Below are 17,375 nucleotides of genomic sequence, written 5' to 3' on the forward strand. Positions count from 1 at the left end.
ACTGCTGTATGCTAGACACTGAAATGCAAGTACAAGATTTATAGCCCAATTGATGTATTTTATAGTTATATGGTAGCAATGAGAAAGGGGGAGGGATAGCTCAGCGGTTTGAGCTTTGGCCTCCTAAACCCAGGGTTGTGAGTTTAATCCTTGAGGGGGCCACTTAGGGATCTGGGGCAAAAATCAGTACTTGGTCCTGCTAGTGAAGGCAGGTATATCTCCAATTTTTTTTCCCCAGTAATACTGTGCTGTGATACTTTTGTATTTTTATGTCTGATTCTGTAAGCAGGTAGTTTTTAAGTGAGGTGAAACTTGGAGTATGCAAGACAGACCCAACTCCTGAAAGGGGCACAGCAGTCTGGGAAGGTTGAGAGCCACTGCTCTAACCAACTGGTTAAAATATATAATGGAGACAGCAATAGTGGCTGCTGCTGCTGATGATGATTGTGAATCTAGCCCTTTAAAAATGCCCAGAAACAAAATGTTTAGATTTTCCAGACCTGCCAAGAACCAAAACTCAATTATTCACCCAGCGGTACTGGGAATCCCAAATCCAGTGAAGGATTATTTTACTAGAACTTCTGCTACTGTTACAGCCCCTTGGGTTCCTTATTGGATAAACTTCAGGGCACTTTGTAAAGTAGTCTGTGAAAGCCAACACATGGTGATAGCCAGCCTCTGCCCCAGGCCAGGCCCAGCACATCAACACCAATGTGTTCCATTGGGGCCTATGAGATACAGCTGCATTGGGGCTCTCCCTATCTTAGGGAGACCCTTCTTTGTAATGCAGGCATCACATATCCTGCACCAGTATTCTGCATCCTGCCTGCATTTTGCCCAAGAGAAATTATCTCTTAGTTTAGCCAAAGTTTTTGTAACCTCAAAATGTCCAGCAGCTTTAAAATCATGACATACCCTCAGAACCTTCTTTGCCAATGTATCTGGTACCTGAGCCAATCACCACTGGTTTCTCCTGTCTCCTAGACAATATTTCATCTTTCAACTCCCAGCCTTCCTAGTATCATCAGAAAACCTTCATTGTGATAGTCATTCCAGGTGGCTGCGTTTGCCAATTGATTTTCCAGTCAAACATTATTTTGATATCAGGAGTCTCTCTTTAAAAGGCTTTAACTGGTCTGGAGTCTATTCCAGCCCACTGCCACTATCCTAGTGAATGGACCAGGAACATTAGGACTTCTTCAGATGATGGGAGAGAAGAAACAGCCTTGTCTTTCTAAGCACACTCAGACCTTTGAACCACTAATTCCTTGCTGTCATGCTTACGCAGTGTTCGCAGTTATCCACCCAATCGGGCTGTCTGGACAAGCATCAGCATTGTCACGCTTGTGCCCAGGCGTAGGTGTGACTGTGAAATTAATAACTTTGCAGCTTTTCCAACCACCTGGCCAGTTGTCCCTCAGGGCTCCTGAGTCTAACAAGCTATTGCAGATTTGCACTGACCACAGGTTTTCTCCCATTTGGATAGTGGTGGAAATGTTCTATACAGTTAATCATTGCCAGGCGTTCCTTTCAGCTGGTGCAATAATTTCTTTCTGGAGAACTTGCACATTTGCTGTAATAAGCCACCACCCTCTCAAGTCCTTTGTGTGCTTGTGCCAATCCCGCTCCTAATCCATAAGCACTGGCATCTGTGTCAAACATGAAAGAGGCTTTGAAACATGGATAGGCTAGGACAGGAGCATACACAAGAGCTCTTCTCAGTTCAGAAAATGCTATCTCATACTCTGCTGATGAAATAGTTTCACTTTCTCTCCCTGCTTATGCAATGGTTTTACAATATTGGCAAACCCACAAATAAGTCTTAATGTGGGCTGTCAATTAATCACAGTTAACTCATGTGATTAACTCAAAAAAATTAATCACAATAAAAAAATGAATCGCACTTATAACAATAGAATACCAATTGAAATTTATTAACTATTTTTTTGTTTTTCTACATTTTCAATATTGATTTCAGTTACAACACAGAATACAAAGTGCACAGTGCTCACTTTATATTATTATTTTTATTCCAAATATATGCACTATAAAAATGATAAACAAAAGAAATAGTATTTTTCAATTTTACCTCATACAAGTACTGAAGTGCAATCTCTTTATTGTGAAAGTATAACTTACGAATGCAGATTTTTTTTTATGGTTACATAACTGCACTCAAAAACAAAACAGTGTAAAACTTTAGCACCAACAAGTCCACTCAGTCCTACTTCTTATTCTGCCAATCACTAAAACAGACATGTTTGTTTACGTTGACGGGAGATACTGCTGCCCGCTTCTTATTTACAATGTCACCTGAAAGTGAGGACAAACGTTTGCATGGCACTTTTGTAGCAGGCATTGCAAGGTATTTACATGCCATATACGCTAAATATTCATATCTCCTTCATGCTTTGGCCACCATTCCAGAGGACATGCTTCAGTGCTGCTGCTGATGATTAAAAAAATAATGCGTCAATTAAATTTGTGACTGTACTCCTTGGGGGGAGAATTGTACGTCTCCTGCTCTGTTTTACCCACATTCTGCATATATTTCATGTTATAGCAGTCTTGGATGATGACCCATACATGCTCGTTTTAAGAACACTTTCACAGCAGATTTGACAAAATGCAAAGCAGGTATCAATGTGAGATTTCTAAAAATAGCTACAGCACTCGACCTGAGGTTTAAGAACCTGAAGTGCCTTCCAAAATCTGAGAGAGACAAGGTGTGGAACATGCCTTTAGAAGTCTTAAAAGAGCAACACTCTGGCCATGTCTACATCTAAAATTTTGCAGCGCTGGTTGTTACAGCTGTATTAGTACAGCTGTATAGGGCCAGCGCTGCAGAGTGGCCACACTTACAGCAACCAGCGCTGCAAGTGGTGTTAGATGTGGCCACACTGCAGCGCTGTTGGGCGGCTTCAAGGGGGGTTCCGGGACGAGAGAGCAAACCGGGAAAGGAAACCAGCTTCGCCGCGGTTTGCTCTCTCGGTCCCGGAGCCACCCAGCAAACCGCAGGGAAGGAGACCTGCTTGCTCGTGGTTCCGGGACCGAGAGAGCAAACCGGGAACGCCGCGGTTTGCTCTCTCGGTCCCGGAGCCAGCCAGCAAACCGCAGGGAAGGAGACCTGCTTGCTCGGGGTTCCGGGACCGAGAGAGCAAACCGGGAACGCCGCGGTTTGCTCTCTCGGTCCCGGAGCCAGCCAGCAAACCGCAGGGAAGGAGACCTGCTTGCTCGGGGTTCCGGGACCGAGAGAGCAAACCGGGAACGCCGCGGTTTGCTCTCTCGGTCCCGGAGCCAGCCAGCAAACCGCAGGGAAGGAGACCTGCTTGCTCGGGGTTCCGGGACCGAGAGAGCAAACCGGGAACGCCGCGGTTTGCTGTCTCGGTCCCGGAGCCAGCCAGCAAACCGCAGGGAAGGAGACCTGCTTGCTCGGGGTTCCGGGACCGAGAGAGCAAACCGCGACGAAGCTGGTTTCCTTTCCCGGTTTGCTCTCTCGGTCCCGGAACCCCGAGCAAGCAGGTCTCCTTCCCTGCGGTTTGCTGGCTGGCTCCGGGACCGAGAGAGCAAACCACGGCGTTCCCGGTTTGCTCTCTCGGTCCCGGAACCCCGAGCAAGCAGGTCTCCTTCCCTGCGGTTTGCTGGCTGGCTCCGGGACCGAGAGAGCAAACCGCGGTGTTCCCGGTTTGCTCTCTCGGTCCCGGAACCCCGAGCAAGCAGGTCTCCTTCCCTGCGGTTTGCTGGCTGGCTCCGGGACCGAGAGAGCAAACCGGGAAAGGAAACCAGCTTGATTACCAGAGGCTTCCTCCTTCCACGGAGGTCAAGAAAAGCGCTGGTAACTGTCTACATTGGATTACCAGCGCTGGATCACCAGCGCTGGATCCTCTACACCCGAGACAAAACGGGAGTACGGCCAGCGCTGCAAACAGGGAGTTGCAGCGCTGGTGGTGCCCTGCAGATGTGTACACCTTCAAAGTTGCAGAGCTGTAACTCCCTCACCAGCGCTGCAACTTTCTGATGTAGACAAGCCCTCTGATGTGGAAACTACAGAACCCAAACCACCAAAAAGGAAAATCAGTGTTCTGCTGGTGGCATCTGATTCAGATGATGAAAATGAACATGCATCAGTCCGTACTGCTTTGGATCGTTATCAAGCAGAACCCATTCTCAGCATGGAAGCATGTCTTCTGGAATGGTGATTGAAGAATGAAGGGACATATGAATCTTCAACACATCTGTCACATAAATATCTTGCAACACCAGTACAACAGTGCCATGGAAATGCTTGTTCTCACTTTCAGGTGACATTGTAAACAAGAAGGAGGCAGCATTATCTCCTGCAAATTGTAACCAACCTTGTTTGTCTGAGTGATTGGCTGACCAAGGAGTAGGACTAAGTGGACTTGTAGGCACTAAAGTTTTACATTGTTTTATTTTAAAATGCAGGGTTTTTTACATAATTCTACATTTGTAAGTTCAATTTTCATGATGAAGAGATTGTACTACAAGTCTTGTATGAGGTGAATTGAAAAAAATTTTTTTTTTGTTTTTTACAGTGCAAATATTTGTAATCTAAAATAAATATAAAGTAAGCACTGTGCACTTTGTATTCTGTGTTGTAATTGAAATTCATATATTTGAAAATGTAGTTAACATCCAAAAATATTTAAAATAAATGGTATTCTACTGTTGTTTAACAGCGTGAGTAATCACAATTAATTTTTTTAATTGGTTGACAGCCTTTCTCTTAATGAGAGCAAAGTCCTTCAAAAAGTCCTTCAAAACTCTGCACATCTGTTAGTGTCTGGGCAGCTGACCAGTTCTTCACAGCCTCAATTTTCTTTTTGTCAGTGGAAATTCCCCCCTCACTGACTGCGTGTGCCTGGTAGGTTACCTTTTTGGAACAACTCACATTTCTTTGGGTTCAGTTTCAGATTGGCAGCTTTAAGCTTATCACAGACTATTTGTAAATGTACTGGTTTCTATTCAAAGGTCTCTCCATGTGCCGGGATATCATTTAGGTATAACACACATTTTGAGAGGCATGCCATGCAGTACCCTCTCCAGAAGTGTCTCAAACATGGCTGATGCATTACACAAGCTGGAAGCCATCACTTTAAATTGCCGCAAGTCCTGTCCTGTTCAGAAAGCAGTCTTTTCCCTGTCCTTTGGACTCACTTGCCAATACTCACTTTTAAAATCCAGTACGGAAAAACAGACTGAATTTGCTGCAGCATACTATCACCTATTTGTGGCAATGGGTAAGAATTCTTCAAAGTTACTTAATTTAGTTTTCTATAGTCCCCATAGAATGTGATGTTGCCATCTTTTTTCTTAACCAGAACCATGAGTGAGGCCCGAGGACTGGTTGAAGGCTCCATTATGTCTTTGTGATAAATTTCCTTAATGATCTGCAAAGCCTCTTCCCTCTTAGCAACTGATAAATAGTCAGGTGGCTGATAATGGGTCAGTTTTCCCCAGTATCAATCTTGTGCTGGACCCGTGCAATCAATCAAATCTCTACCTTTGATGGAACTGGAGAATAACCTCTGATTTCTAACCAAAAAAGTGTCTTAGATCATTCTGCTGCTTCTCATTTAAATATGAGGTACTGCTTTGGAATAAGTCCAGTCAAAATTCAGGGAACTTACCTTTATCTCCTTCCCCTTGTTGTTTTCTTCTACAGTCATATTTATTAGATCTGCTGGTTCCCATTTTGCAACAATGGTTCCCTTTTTTTACTGTTCGTCAGAAGCATTTGGTGAATGAACAGGAATTCATTCCTGTTTCAGATTCACAATAACTTTAGCAGCTAAAATTTCCCCCAAGATCACAGGTCTTAATGCAGGTCTCAACCAATCCCCATCTTTCCTTGCGGGAAAGCTACCACAGCATGTAGTTGTTGTTATGGTTTCTGACCCCCTGGAGGCAGAACAGTTTGTTCACTGCAAACCAATTGTTTATAAACAATTTTTAAAATCTGGGCCACTTCTTTGAAGGCACTTTCCAGACTGAATTTGTAGGACTCCTTTCCTGGCATTGATTCCAGCTGTTGGTCATAATAAAATCCAAAACGACTCACTCATTCACTAGGTCAGCTACCCAACATCTTGCTCAAATTGCAGAGGTTCAACTTGCAAACCGAATTTTCCCCATTTTTGGATAAGTGCATGTTCCCATCACTGTCTCCATTTGAGATCAGTTTTTGGTTCCCTATTCCCTAACGTTACCAGCTTGTCTAATCTAATAACTGTTATGCGTCAGCCAGTGTCCGCTATTCTTGTGCATTTCACAGATCCTATTACACAATCAATAGCCAAACTCCCATTGTGGTTGTTCAACTGGCCAGATCTAATAAAAAACTGTGGGAGTAGTTCTTGTTCCTCCAAGGTTTGCACTTTCAGCACTTTGATGCATCTGAAGAAGTGAGTTTTTTTGCCCACAAAAGCTTATGCCCAAATAAATCGGTTAGTCTTTAAGGTGCCACCAGACTCCTTGTTGTTTTTGTGGATACAGACTAATACAGCTACCTCCTGATACTTGACTTTCAGCTTGGTGCCCCCCATTTCCCAAACTGGGTAAGGGACTTTCATTAGACTCTCAGGATGCTCTGTCCTGGGCTGCCTTAGATGTATAATAATCCTTCCTTTAGCAGCCAATTTTTTCACAGTACCAGCATTTAACTGAATGGCTTCCCTTGTTTTTTGCATCTTTGCCAATTTCCTTTCTTTTATAAACCACATTAAGCATTTTTTTCAGTTGTTCAATAATGTCATGAACCACATTAGAATCCCCTTTTCCATCACGCATATTACACACAAAGCTGCATTTACAGGGTTCCTGGTGATCAGCTTCCATCCTTCTCACCAGCTTCTGCTTCCTCTTCTTGTGGGCTGCTGCACGGAAGAAGTCAAGTTCAGAGGCAAATTCCACAGCCTCTCAGAGTGACCTTGGCCTTCTTTCAATTATCTTGGTCTGCAAATCCACATCCATCTGAGCATCTATAACTTGGTGCATTGCTAATGTATTCTAGAAGTCCTCCTGGCATCTAGATATGCCAGGAACACAAATCTCCTTACATGTGGTCTCTTCCCCCACATTCACTCTAGCTCTTAGCGGTGCCTGGCTAGCTCAGGTTGATGACTAGCTCCAAACCTGATGTCAAGGGCTTGCACCCACAGGCGGCGAGTTATATGGGCCTGTGCTCCACCAATATTCAGAGCACGGGGGTCTGGCTCCACCAATGTTCAGGGTCAGGTCTCCCCTCCTGCACCCTGAACTCCTCATCCCAGGCCCCATCTCAGAGCCTGCACCCCCACACCCCTACCCTCTGCCTTAGCCCTGAGCCCCTCCCACACCCCAAACCGCTCAGGCCCAGCCAGAGCCCTCATCCCCCCATGCCCCAGCCCTGAACCCCCCCCCACCAAACTCCTCATCCCCAACCCCACCTCAGAGCCCACACCCTCAGCCAGAGCCCTTATCTCCCATACACCCACACACCACATTGTGCAATATCGGGAAACTGTTAAATGCTTACTGTTTCCAGTCCACTTTTATGTTATATAAAAATATATATATTGGCATACAAGGTGGGGGGGGGAGGGCGAGACTTGGACCCATTCTGGGCACCACCAAAAGTTATACTGGCGCCTATGCTTGCACCAGATATAGATAACTCCATTTATTTTTTGGGAATGAATCCTCCAGCACCATCAGAGATGGGCCATTCAAGTTGGCTGCTAGAAACCACCCTCTCTATTGATCTCGCTAGCCATTCATTGGGGCTGTGAAATTGAACTGAGCTACATAAGCCTCCCAGGGAGTTTTCCCCTCACAGATAATGGGGATTTTGTACCACTTGAGTAGGAACAATCCAACCTCTCCTGTCTGGGCCTGTGTGGGCTACAAACAGGATCGAGAACTGTTGTAAATATCCTGTCTTTCCCAAGCTCTCTGGCTGGCCTGATTCCTCGCCATGGCTTTTCCTGTGGCCTGTGACCTTTTGATTTCCTTCTGAAGCTAATTTTTTAGCTCCTAAAGTTCTCAGTGTTGCTTATCTGTGTTAGCAAGTGCTAAGTTGGCCAAAGCTTTTTTGACCTTCCCTGGTTCCTGGAATACCCTCTCCTCCTTCTCCTCTTGCTGGTCACATTCTGGATCCACCTTGCCAGTCCAGACTGAGAGTTTCTGTAGTTGGGCTGCCAAATTGCCAAGACACTTTGTAGCTGCTGCCCTGATGAACATTTTATTTCAGCAGCATTTCTCAGTCATTGCTAGGCAACCTCCAGATGTCACTTAATTCCTTTCACTAAATCTCCAGCTTCTGTTTTAAATTCTTTTGAGACATCTTCAGCTCTTGTTGTAAATGTTGTTTTAATTCCTTTTGGCCATCTCTGATTTCTGCAAGCACTTCCATTATTTCTTCCCTCTTGGTTCCACAGGAATACGAACTCATAATTTCTCTCCTTGGAAACTCTATCCCAGTGCTGACACCAGTGTTGCCTATTTGACCAAGTGGTTGGCCAGTATTTGTGGCCTCGCTGAGTTGTTTCCATTTGAACGAGAAATTGATTATATGAGTCAGGTACTTCTTCAGTTCAGTCCTCTTTATTTACAGAGAATGTCCACGATGTGGACATGAGCAACACATCTTGAAGAACAGTTACGGAAGGTAGGTAACCATTTTTTCTGCTACCCTAAATTGCACTGTATCAAATGGATACAGGAGTTCTCTTTGCTTCCCGTCCTTTGCTGAAGGGTTGCTGTGGGCTGTTAAATATCTATGGTCTTCCACCTCAGAGTAGAGCCCTGCAGCAGGACCTGGATCCCATGGGTCCCACAGGACCCGTTGCCATAATAGCAGGAGTGGGTGGGAGTAGGAGTGGGTATTGCGGGGTGGGACAGGAGCAGGATTAAAAATTGTCCCACACAGGCCTCTAGCTCAGAAGTTGCTGTGTTTCAGTGCTGGATGTATGGATGACATATATTCCCATGATGAGGCTGGGCTGCAGATGATGGAGAGAAGAAAACTGAGAGGAACAAGGTGAACTTGAGGAGTTGTGGAAAGATGTAACTGCTGATTTCCTTGCTTTTTATGGTTTGCACTGATGAGATATGCACCTCAAAGCATATTTAATAAATAGGTAGCATGGCTGATAGCTTGTCACATGGAGAGTGATCTGTATTGTTATGTATCACCCCCTTTATACCTCCCCTGTGCTTTGACATGGGCTCCCCTGCCAGACCTGGTAATTGTTGCTCCATCCTGGTAGTTGCCAAAAGCAGCTATAAGAAGCTCCATGGGGAATCCAGGAAGAATGAAGCTCTATGAGAGGGGACATGGGAGGAAGCACAGCTTTGCAATGGGGCCAGGAAGGGAAGCAGTGCCGTGAGGGACATGAGGCTGCACTTGTGCATGGGTCATCAGAGAAGAGCTTCACCTCCACTGCTCTCTTCCCCCTCCTTCTGCCATTCCCAGGCCAAGCCACACACAACCCTGCTTATCCACACAGACACTCACTTCCCTTGGGCTTTCCAGTGAGCTGCTGCATGATATGCTAGAGAAACTACGAGGGGTGAGCAAGGATATGGGGCTCGCCAGGGGGTGACTGAGGAGGTAGGGGGGCAGGGTTCTAGGGGTGGCCTGGGATGGAAGAATTGTCTAGTGATTCAGGAGGAAGGCTGGTTCAGCGATTAAGATGCTACCCTAGGACTTGGGAGGTCTGAGTTCAAATCCCTGCTCTGCTGCGGAGTTCCTGTGAGACCCTGAGCAAGTCATTTCATTTCTCAGGAGTCAGTCACCATTGTACAATGGGGACAATACCTCAGAAGCGTGTGGGGATAATACACTAGTGATTATGAGGCACTCAGACACAACAGTGAGGGAGGCCAGACAAGCACCTCAGAGGAATGAGACCTGGGAAGCCAGTACCTCTTTGGTGAGGCACTAGCACTTATCAGGCTCCCCTAGCACTGCTGCCTCCACTCCCTGTGCCCAAGACAAAAGCTAAACTCCAGACAGGTCTTTCAACCGCTAATCATGTAATTCATTTGCCTGGCCTAGTCTCACCCCCCTGAGTCCAAGTGCTGCTGGTTGCTTGCATTTCTCTGCAGGATCTGGGAGTTCCCTAATGACTTTCCCCTTTTCCACACTGAGGTCTCTCTCCCTGTGTTGAATTTTAGGTTCTCTTCCCCTAACAGTGAGTGGTGGGATGGGGGGGGCCTGTTTCTGGCTGGCTGTCTATCCCATTGACTCAGTGAAGTCTCGGATCCAGGTGCTTTCCATGGCAGGGTGGCAAGATGGCTTCCTGCTCTTCCTTCTTCACATCCTGAGGACAGAAGGTAGGTGACACACAGACAGCTTCATTCACTGAATCCATCTCTAACGTTAGACATTTTAAAATCAGCAGGTCCAAATTATTTGCATCCAAGAGTTTTGAAAGAGCTGGCTAAAGAGTTTTCTGGACCAGTAACATTAATTTTCAAGACTCAATAAGCTCAATCTATTTATCTTAAAAAAGAAGTTAAGGGGTGATTTGATTACAGTCTAATAAATACCTAAATGGGGAACAAATATTTGATAATGTACTCTTCAGTCTAGCAGAGAAAGGTCTAACACTTGGAAGCTGAAGTTAGACAAATTCATACTGGAAATAAGGTGTAAATGTTGTCAGTTAAACATTGGAACAGCTTATCAAGGTGATCGATTGTTCATCACTGACCATTTTAAATCAAGATTAGATGTTTCTGTAAAGGATCGGCTCTAAGAATTATTTTTGGGAATTGTCACACAGGAGGTCAGACTAGATGATCACAATGATCCCTTCTGGCCTTAGAATCTCTGGTTCTCCTAGGGTTCTTGAAAAGGGGATATACAGGTCTGTTGCATCTTACACACAATTAACATGCACAATTTCAGCTTTACGCAGTTGGCAAAAACAAAAACAAAAAAAGAGAAAAATAACAATTTTAATACTGTACCTGTAGTGCAGGCGATTCCGCCCGCCATTCAACTCAATGTAATTTTGACTATACATGGTTTTCGCTTTACGCGCTAACCGCGGAAAGGAACCCCTGCGTAAGATGAGACTCGCCTGTAGACATTTCCCAGGTTCGGTCTCCCCTGCCTGGGAGGGTTTCCCTTGATATCTTGCTCTGGTTGAGAATCTCACCAAGCTGAGGCCGTTGTGGGCTCCATAGGGGACGTTCTGTTTGTCTGTCACAGGCATGGTGAGCTCACCTGATTGTGGTGTTTGTGTTGTAGGTTTCATGGCTCTTTACTGTGGACTGGTGCCCACAGTGATACGTGCACTCCCCTCCAACGGTGCCCTCTTCCTAGCCTATGAAATGACGAGGAAAAAGCTAACCAGCCTGCTTGATAGGACACCTTGAGGTCAGAGGTCAAGGCCTGATTTGGAAGGTGGCATTATAAAGCAACGTGAACTAAGTTTGGGACTCTTCTCTGGTTGCTGTGGCCAAACCTTTCTGGATGGTTCTCAGTGCCTTTGGACTTTTGACACCTCCCAGCCTGGGAAGGACAGATGTCAGCAGGTATTGAGCAGGCTGGCATTTAAGGAGTAATATTATGTTCACAGGCATTTCAAAGGAATAGGGACAGGGTTCAAACCCTGGGCAATGCAAAACTGAATCATATAGATTTCCTTCTCTAGTGGGTTCCCTGTGTGCCTCCTTTCTAAAAGTCTACTCTTTAATCTGCATTTCTGATCAAACCCAGAAATGGAGCAGAGAAGTAAGCATGCTCCAGCAGGCAATGGTGTCTAATATGATATGTTTGTCTTTATGTACATAGATATAATGAAAATAAAATGTTCCTAGATTTTTGTAGCAATAAATTAAAATCTCTAATCTGTTTTGATGGGGGAGAGTGGTGGGATTCTGGGACTAGAGAATCAGGAGGAGGAAGAATCTGAGCAAACTCAGTCTGGGACTTGTAGAACATTGCATGACATTTGCTCTTTTCTCCTGTGACCTCAGTCATGACAGTGGAATGTTCAAGAAAGCTCCAGAGAGTATGCTCCCATGCTGGATTTCATGAGAACCTGTATGAAATGCTTTACTGAAATCCAGATATGGTCCCTTAGTACACTGATGTATGCATGTCCATCAGTAGACAGCACCTTCCTCCTAGCAGCCACCCCTGTTCACTGGATCTGAAATATCAGTTCAGATGCTTAAGGCAGAATGTCTTTTCCTTTGGTTTGGTGAAAGCCTTTGGTTATTTCTGTAACTTTTGGATTGTCTGGACCCCTCAGTTCAGGGCAACTGCACCAGTATTTCCCCTCTGTGGTCCACCAAGGGATCCACTCTAGGCTCCCAGATCATCAACTATCACCTCTCTTGGGTGGAGACTCATGTCTCTCTCCCTCCAGACTAGAGTTTTTCCAGACTGCAGAGTTCCTTGCCTACACTGTGATATTCCCAGCAAGCGAGACTTCCTAAATTGCATCTGTGCTTTGCTTCCTCTCCTGAGGCTGCGAACAGAGTAATTACCAGCAATCACCAGTCACCACACAGATCTTTCTAAGCAAGCACATTTATTCTTAAGGTGAAAGCATTACAGAGAAAACAATAAAAAACCCTCACACATTCTAAATGCTCAACGGCAGTCCTCCGTCTCCAGCTGCAAGTTCTGGTGGGCATCAGTCCTTCAAAACCCACAGGGCTGCAAGTTAATGACTGTCTCAAATTCTGAACCAGAACGACTAGCTGGGCAGTTCATCTGTTTCTTTATACAGCTTGGGCCTTTGATCTCTAATCTTCGGGAACAGGTAACCAGCAGACAAAGACCCGTCTCTCAGGGCATAGTTTCAAAAGGCAGGGTTTGTGCATAATCAGAAGTGGGGAATTTGCATCAAGGAACCCTCCCCCCTCCTTCCAGGTACTCCACAGGAAACCCACTTAACGCTTATTGTCTATTCTTGTCCAAAAGTCTATTCTTGTCTGGCACATTTTCAGTGGTAGTCCTTTGAACTTGCAGGCCTCAGATCATATCTCCCCCCTAGGGAGGTGCAATGGGGTGTGTACTCCACACAATCCCTGAATGGATTAATGTGGGCCTGATTGATGATGGAGCACAGCTGGGGAGGGGCTGGGTGGTGCTTAAAAAACCAGGAAATTTGCAGCAGAAAGGAGCTGCAGGGGGAGAGTCTTCAGTCACTCAGTGGAGTATAGAAGAGGTAAGAAGTGGTCCGGGGGGGGGCAGCAAGGACTCTGAGGGACCCTTGGCTGCTAGCCAGCGGGTCCTGGGCTGAAACCCAGAGCAGAGGGTAGGCCTGGGTTCCCCTACCAACCAATGAGAAAGGTGGGGTGAAACCCCATGAGGTAAGGGGTATAAAGAGCCCAGAGGCAGACAGAAGACCTGTTGTAAGGTCATTAGATGCTCTTTTACCCTGGGAGGGGTGGACTAAAGCATGACTTGTCCAGAGGGACAAGTTGTGGGGAGAGAGACCACTGCAGCGATAGGGCAGCCATATGGGGTGCCATATGGGAAGACAGTTGCTATGCCATGTCTGGCCATGAGGCAGGGCTCCTGCTATGAGTGAACCCTTTACAAGAGGTTACATACAATCCTGGCCCACAATAATACATAAACTTTGCATTTAATACAATGAATCCCAAAGATACTTAACACTGAATTCAGTGAGGTCTCCCAAGCACATGCTGGATACTGCCGTCTCTATCACAGTACATTCCATCCAGGCTGGATTTCACGAGACCCTGTCTGAGGTACTTCGCTAAAGTCCATCTGGTGCCTTTGTACACTGACATCTGTGTATCTAGTAATAGCTGGCAGCTTCCTCCCCCAGCCTCCTTAGTCATTGGAACAGCTGTGTCACTCTGGAGGCTCGACGCATGTGCTTGGGACCTTCGGAATGTCTCGTCCCTTAGTTTGCTGGAAACCTTTGGTTCTTTCTGTAGCGTTTGGATTATCTGAACCCTGCTGTGTCCTTGGCCAAATATTTCCATACACCAAGGTTTAGACTTAGAATCATTTGCTGGAAATATTCTTTTCCCTATTAGTAAAGTTTAAGGTACTTAAATGTATTGCCTTGTAACCCAGTCTCTTCCTTGTCGCTGTGTAAGGAATTAAAAGTAGGGATATGATTAGAAAATTTTAATGTCAAAGTAACACCTGCCAAAGCCTTGTTCTAATACTGACTGGCTACACACCTGCACTGGGATTGAAACTGTGCTCTAAGCATGTCATTTAAACTGTTTGTCTGCTAGTCTAAGGATGTTCCTCCACCCCCACACCAATGACACGGTACGTGTAATAAATAACATCAACCTTTGCTTACTGTTCACATTCACATAAATGCATGTGCTGGACTCCACAATAGATTCACTAGCTACATTCTTCTTAGGGATGGTGGAGGGGCACGGAGAAGAAGAACCCAGCTTGGTTTCCCAAAAGTCAGACTGAGCGGATCATTGGAAAAATTGTGCTGCTGCAAGATGAGTGATTGTGCAGTGGAGTCACTGATTAGGACAAAGAAAGGCCTTTTGACTGAACATAATCTTAGCTGCAGCAGCTGCCTTCCTAGCACAGGGATTATGTCATTCTTCACACCAGGGCATGGAAGTTTGTGGGCTTGCACTAGGGATAAATTTGGCTTCTTTCTTATTTGGTTCCTTTCCCCGCCTGCAGTTGCTGTGGGCCCTCCCCTCTCAGGAGGGGGACAGGACAGAAATGTCTGCTTAGACAGTGACACTTGAAGCTGACAGACATGTCCAGCCAGCTCAGCTGCTGGGCCTGTGTGCCCATCTTGGGGTTGCTCTCTGATTGCTAGACCGCCCCTCTCTGGCTGTGCCTAAAGATAGACCCAGCCCATCTCTTTTTCCAGCCTCTCTCTGATGCAGCCTTAACAGAGCAACAAGGCAGAGCAATGTAATTAATCCGTGCAGGGACAGGAAAGTGTGCACAGGCCCTTTGCACCACAAGGCAGGAGTTACAATTGTTCGAGCCTGGGAAATGGCTTTGCTGTGTTACAACAAAGGCTGTGGGCAAAGATTTGATGCCAATAAGAACTCTGAGGGTAAGTGGATTTGTTTTCCAGGAGTTAGTGAGCTGAGATTTGAGCTGTTTTCCTCAATCTTGTTACAACATTTCCTTTCCCTTGTGTCAGGTAACAGAAGTTGAACTACTGGGATTTCCAGTGAGCCAGTTGCTCTAGCTGATTCCCTGACTCTTGGAAATGCCAGTCTGAGTCAGCAGCATTCAGCTGCGTATAGAAAACCATGGCCAATTAATAGATGGTGCCTGAAAATGTGGAAGGGGATGCAAATTCTGCCCATTAGCTGACACCAATCTGCACTGAATTGCATGGTAGAGTTAAGCTAACCTGGGGCCCTAGGCATGAAAATAAATTCAGCCCCCTTCCCCTATCCAGTCCCCTGGAAGTATTTCATTGAGTTGGCAGCATTTTAATATTTTTTTCCAGGGCCAATTCTCCGAGTAAGCCAGGAGCCTAAGTGAGGGGTCTAGTGAAGTTCAGGTAAATGGAGGCAACTGGTGTCAATGAGAGCTCCCTTCCAGATGGGTGTTGAATTGCTGAGGCCAGGGTCATAGCAGCTGTTGATGAAGTTCCAGGTACATGGGGTGTGGCCGGGGGCGGGGGGGGGGAGTGGCGCTAGGCTCTGCTCTTAGCCAGGCTGGGTTCCTCAAAGCCCAGAACAATCTCTGGTTCCTGAGGTGCATGAGAACCAGATAGGGCATTGACTGTCCAGAGGGCATCTGCAGGTGCCTGTCCCAAGCTGAGTATCTCATAGGGGCATAAAATGCAAATCTGAGAAGTTTTACCCTGCGGACCAAACCTGGTAATAGAATAATGGAAGATGAGGGTTGGAAGAGACCTCAGGAGATCATCCAGTCCTACCCCCTGCTCAAAGCAGGACCAACCCCAAATAAATCATCCCAGCCAGGGCTTTGTCAAGCCAGGCCTTAAAAACCTCTAAGGATGGAGATTCCACCACCTCCCTAGGGAACCCATTCCAGTGCTTCACCACCCTCCTAGAGAAATAGTTTTTTCCTAATATCCAACCTAGACCTCCCCCACTGCAACTTGAGACCATTGCTCCTCATTCTGTCATCTGCCACCACTGAGAACAGCTGAGCTCCATCCCCTTTGGAACCCCCCTTCAGGTAGTTGAAGGCTGCTGTCAAATCCCCCCTCATTCTTCTCTTCTGAAAATTAAACAATCCCAGTTCCCACAGTCTCTCCTCATAAGTCATGTGCCCCAGCTCCCAAACCATTTTCATTGCCCTCTGCTGGACTCTTGCTAATTTTTCCACATCCTTTCTGTAGTGTGGGGCCCAAAGCTGGATGCAGTACTCCAGATGAGGCCTCACCAGTGCCAAATAGAGGGGAATAATCGCTTCCCTTGATCTGCTGGCAATGTTCATTCTAATAGGCCTCCTACTAATAGCCTGATTGGCCCAACCACTTGAGCTAGAGAAAGGGGTAGGAGCAGGCACTCCTCATTGCAATCTGACTCACTCCTGTAGGACAGGGACCTGCTGCTCTGACACGCACCTCACTGACAGCTGGAGTAGGCTTCAAGAATGCATACTCTGCTCAGCAGAATGGAAACTCAGCGCTCTAGTCCCAATAGTTCCTAGCTGGTCCACCACAGAGATCAAGGCAGGGGTGCTGGCTGTGTGGGAGCTCCCGTTGCTCCATTCTCAGCCTCTCCCAGGAGGAGGCCCTGTAGGAAACAGGGAAGATGTACTGGCTGTGGATGCATGGGGGATGTCCCAGCTACTCCAGTCACAGTCTCTCATGTAGGAAGCAGGCAGGAGCATTGGCTCTGAGGGGAGCACCCAGCTACTCCTGCTGCAGCCTCTCCCAGCAGGTTGGCCATGACAGAATGTACCCCTGTGTCCACACCCTGCTCACCGTTGTAATAATCTTTGTATAGAGTATGCCTTGTGAGGTACCATCTGAAAACTCATAATTTGCTGGTCTGTATTGTTCTGATAAAATGGGAGGCAACATTGTGACATTATAAGATTCCCCTTATGACGCTCTTAACATATGTTCCAAACTGAGGTTGGCAAACAGGTCTGTGTCAAACAAAGGATTGTGTGCTCTGCTTAATTTGCATTTAAGCAATAAACAGAGTCATCAAGCAGGAAGGGAAACAGAAGATGCTCCAACCAGTGAGGAAGAGCAGCAGGGAACATCCTTCCCCATAGGACCTCTATGTCAGTGGTGGGCAAACTGTGACTTGTGAACTGCATGCAGCTATTTTACCATTACAGTGCAGCTCCTGGAGTTCCCCACAACATCCTCACTCTCTGATTATGAGACTCGTGGGGGAGCTTGGGACCTCTGCCTTGCTGCAGGGGAGTGGGGTAG

At 46.3% G+C, this 17,375-nt stretch overlaps 1 protein-coding gene across 6 annotated transcripts in view; it reads left to right on the forward strand.

Moving 5' to 3' along the window:
- The window catches only part of NONO (non-POU domain containing octamer binding), a 117,311-nt gene that overhangs the window by 67,945 nt on the left and 31,991 nt on the right, over positions 1 to 17,375 (forward strand). Inside the window, exons 1-2 of one of the 6 annotated variants that reach the window (XM_030575925.1) lie at positions 7,428 to 9,040; positions 10,180 to 10,338. The exons of 2 other annotated variants lie outside the window; for them this stretch is intronic. In XM_030575925.1, coding sequence (XP_030431785.1) covers positions 10,209 to 10,338 — 130 coding nt within the window. In that variant the 5' untranslated portion in view covers positions 7,428 to 9,040; positions 10,180 to 10,208. Of the gene's footprint in view, positions 1 to 7,427; positions 10,339 to 14,608; positions 15,054 to 17,375 lie in introns of those variants that run through there. 3 more of the 6 variants (XM_030575926.1, XM_030575924.1, XM_030575927.1) reach the window with 3 other exon arrangements.

The sequence above is a fragment of the Gopherus evgoodei genome, chromosome 9, assembly GCF_007399415.2.
Source record: "Gopherus evgoodei ecotype Sinaloan lineage chromosome 9, rGopEvg1_v1.p, whole genome shotgun sequence".
In the NCBI taxonomy this organism is placed as follows: Eukaryota; Metazoa; Chordata; order Testudines; family Testudinidae; genus Gopherus; species Gopherus evgoodei.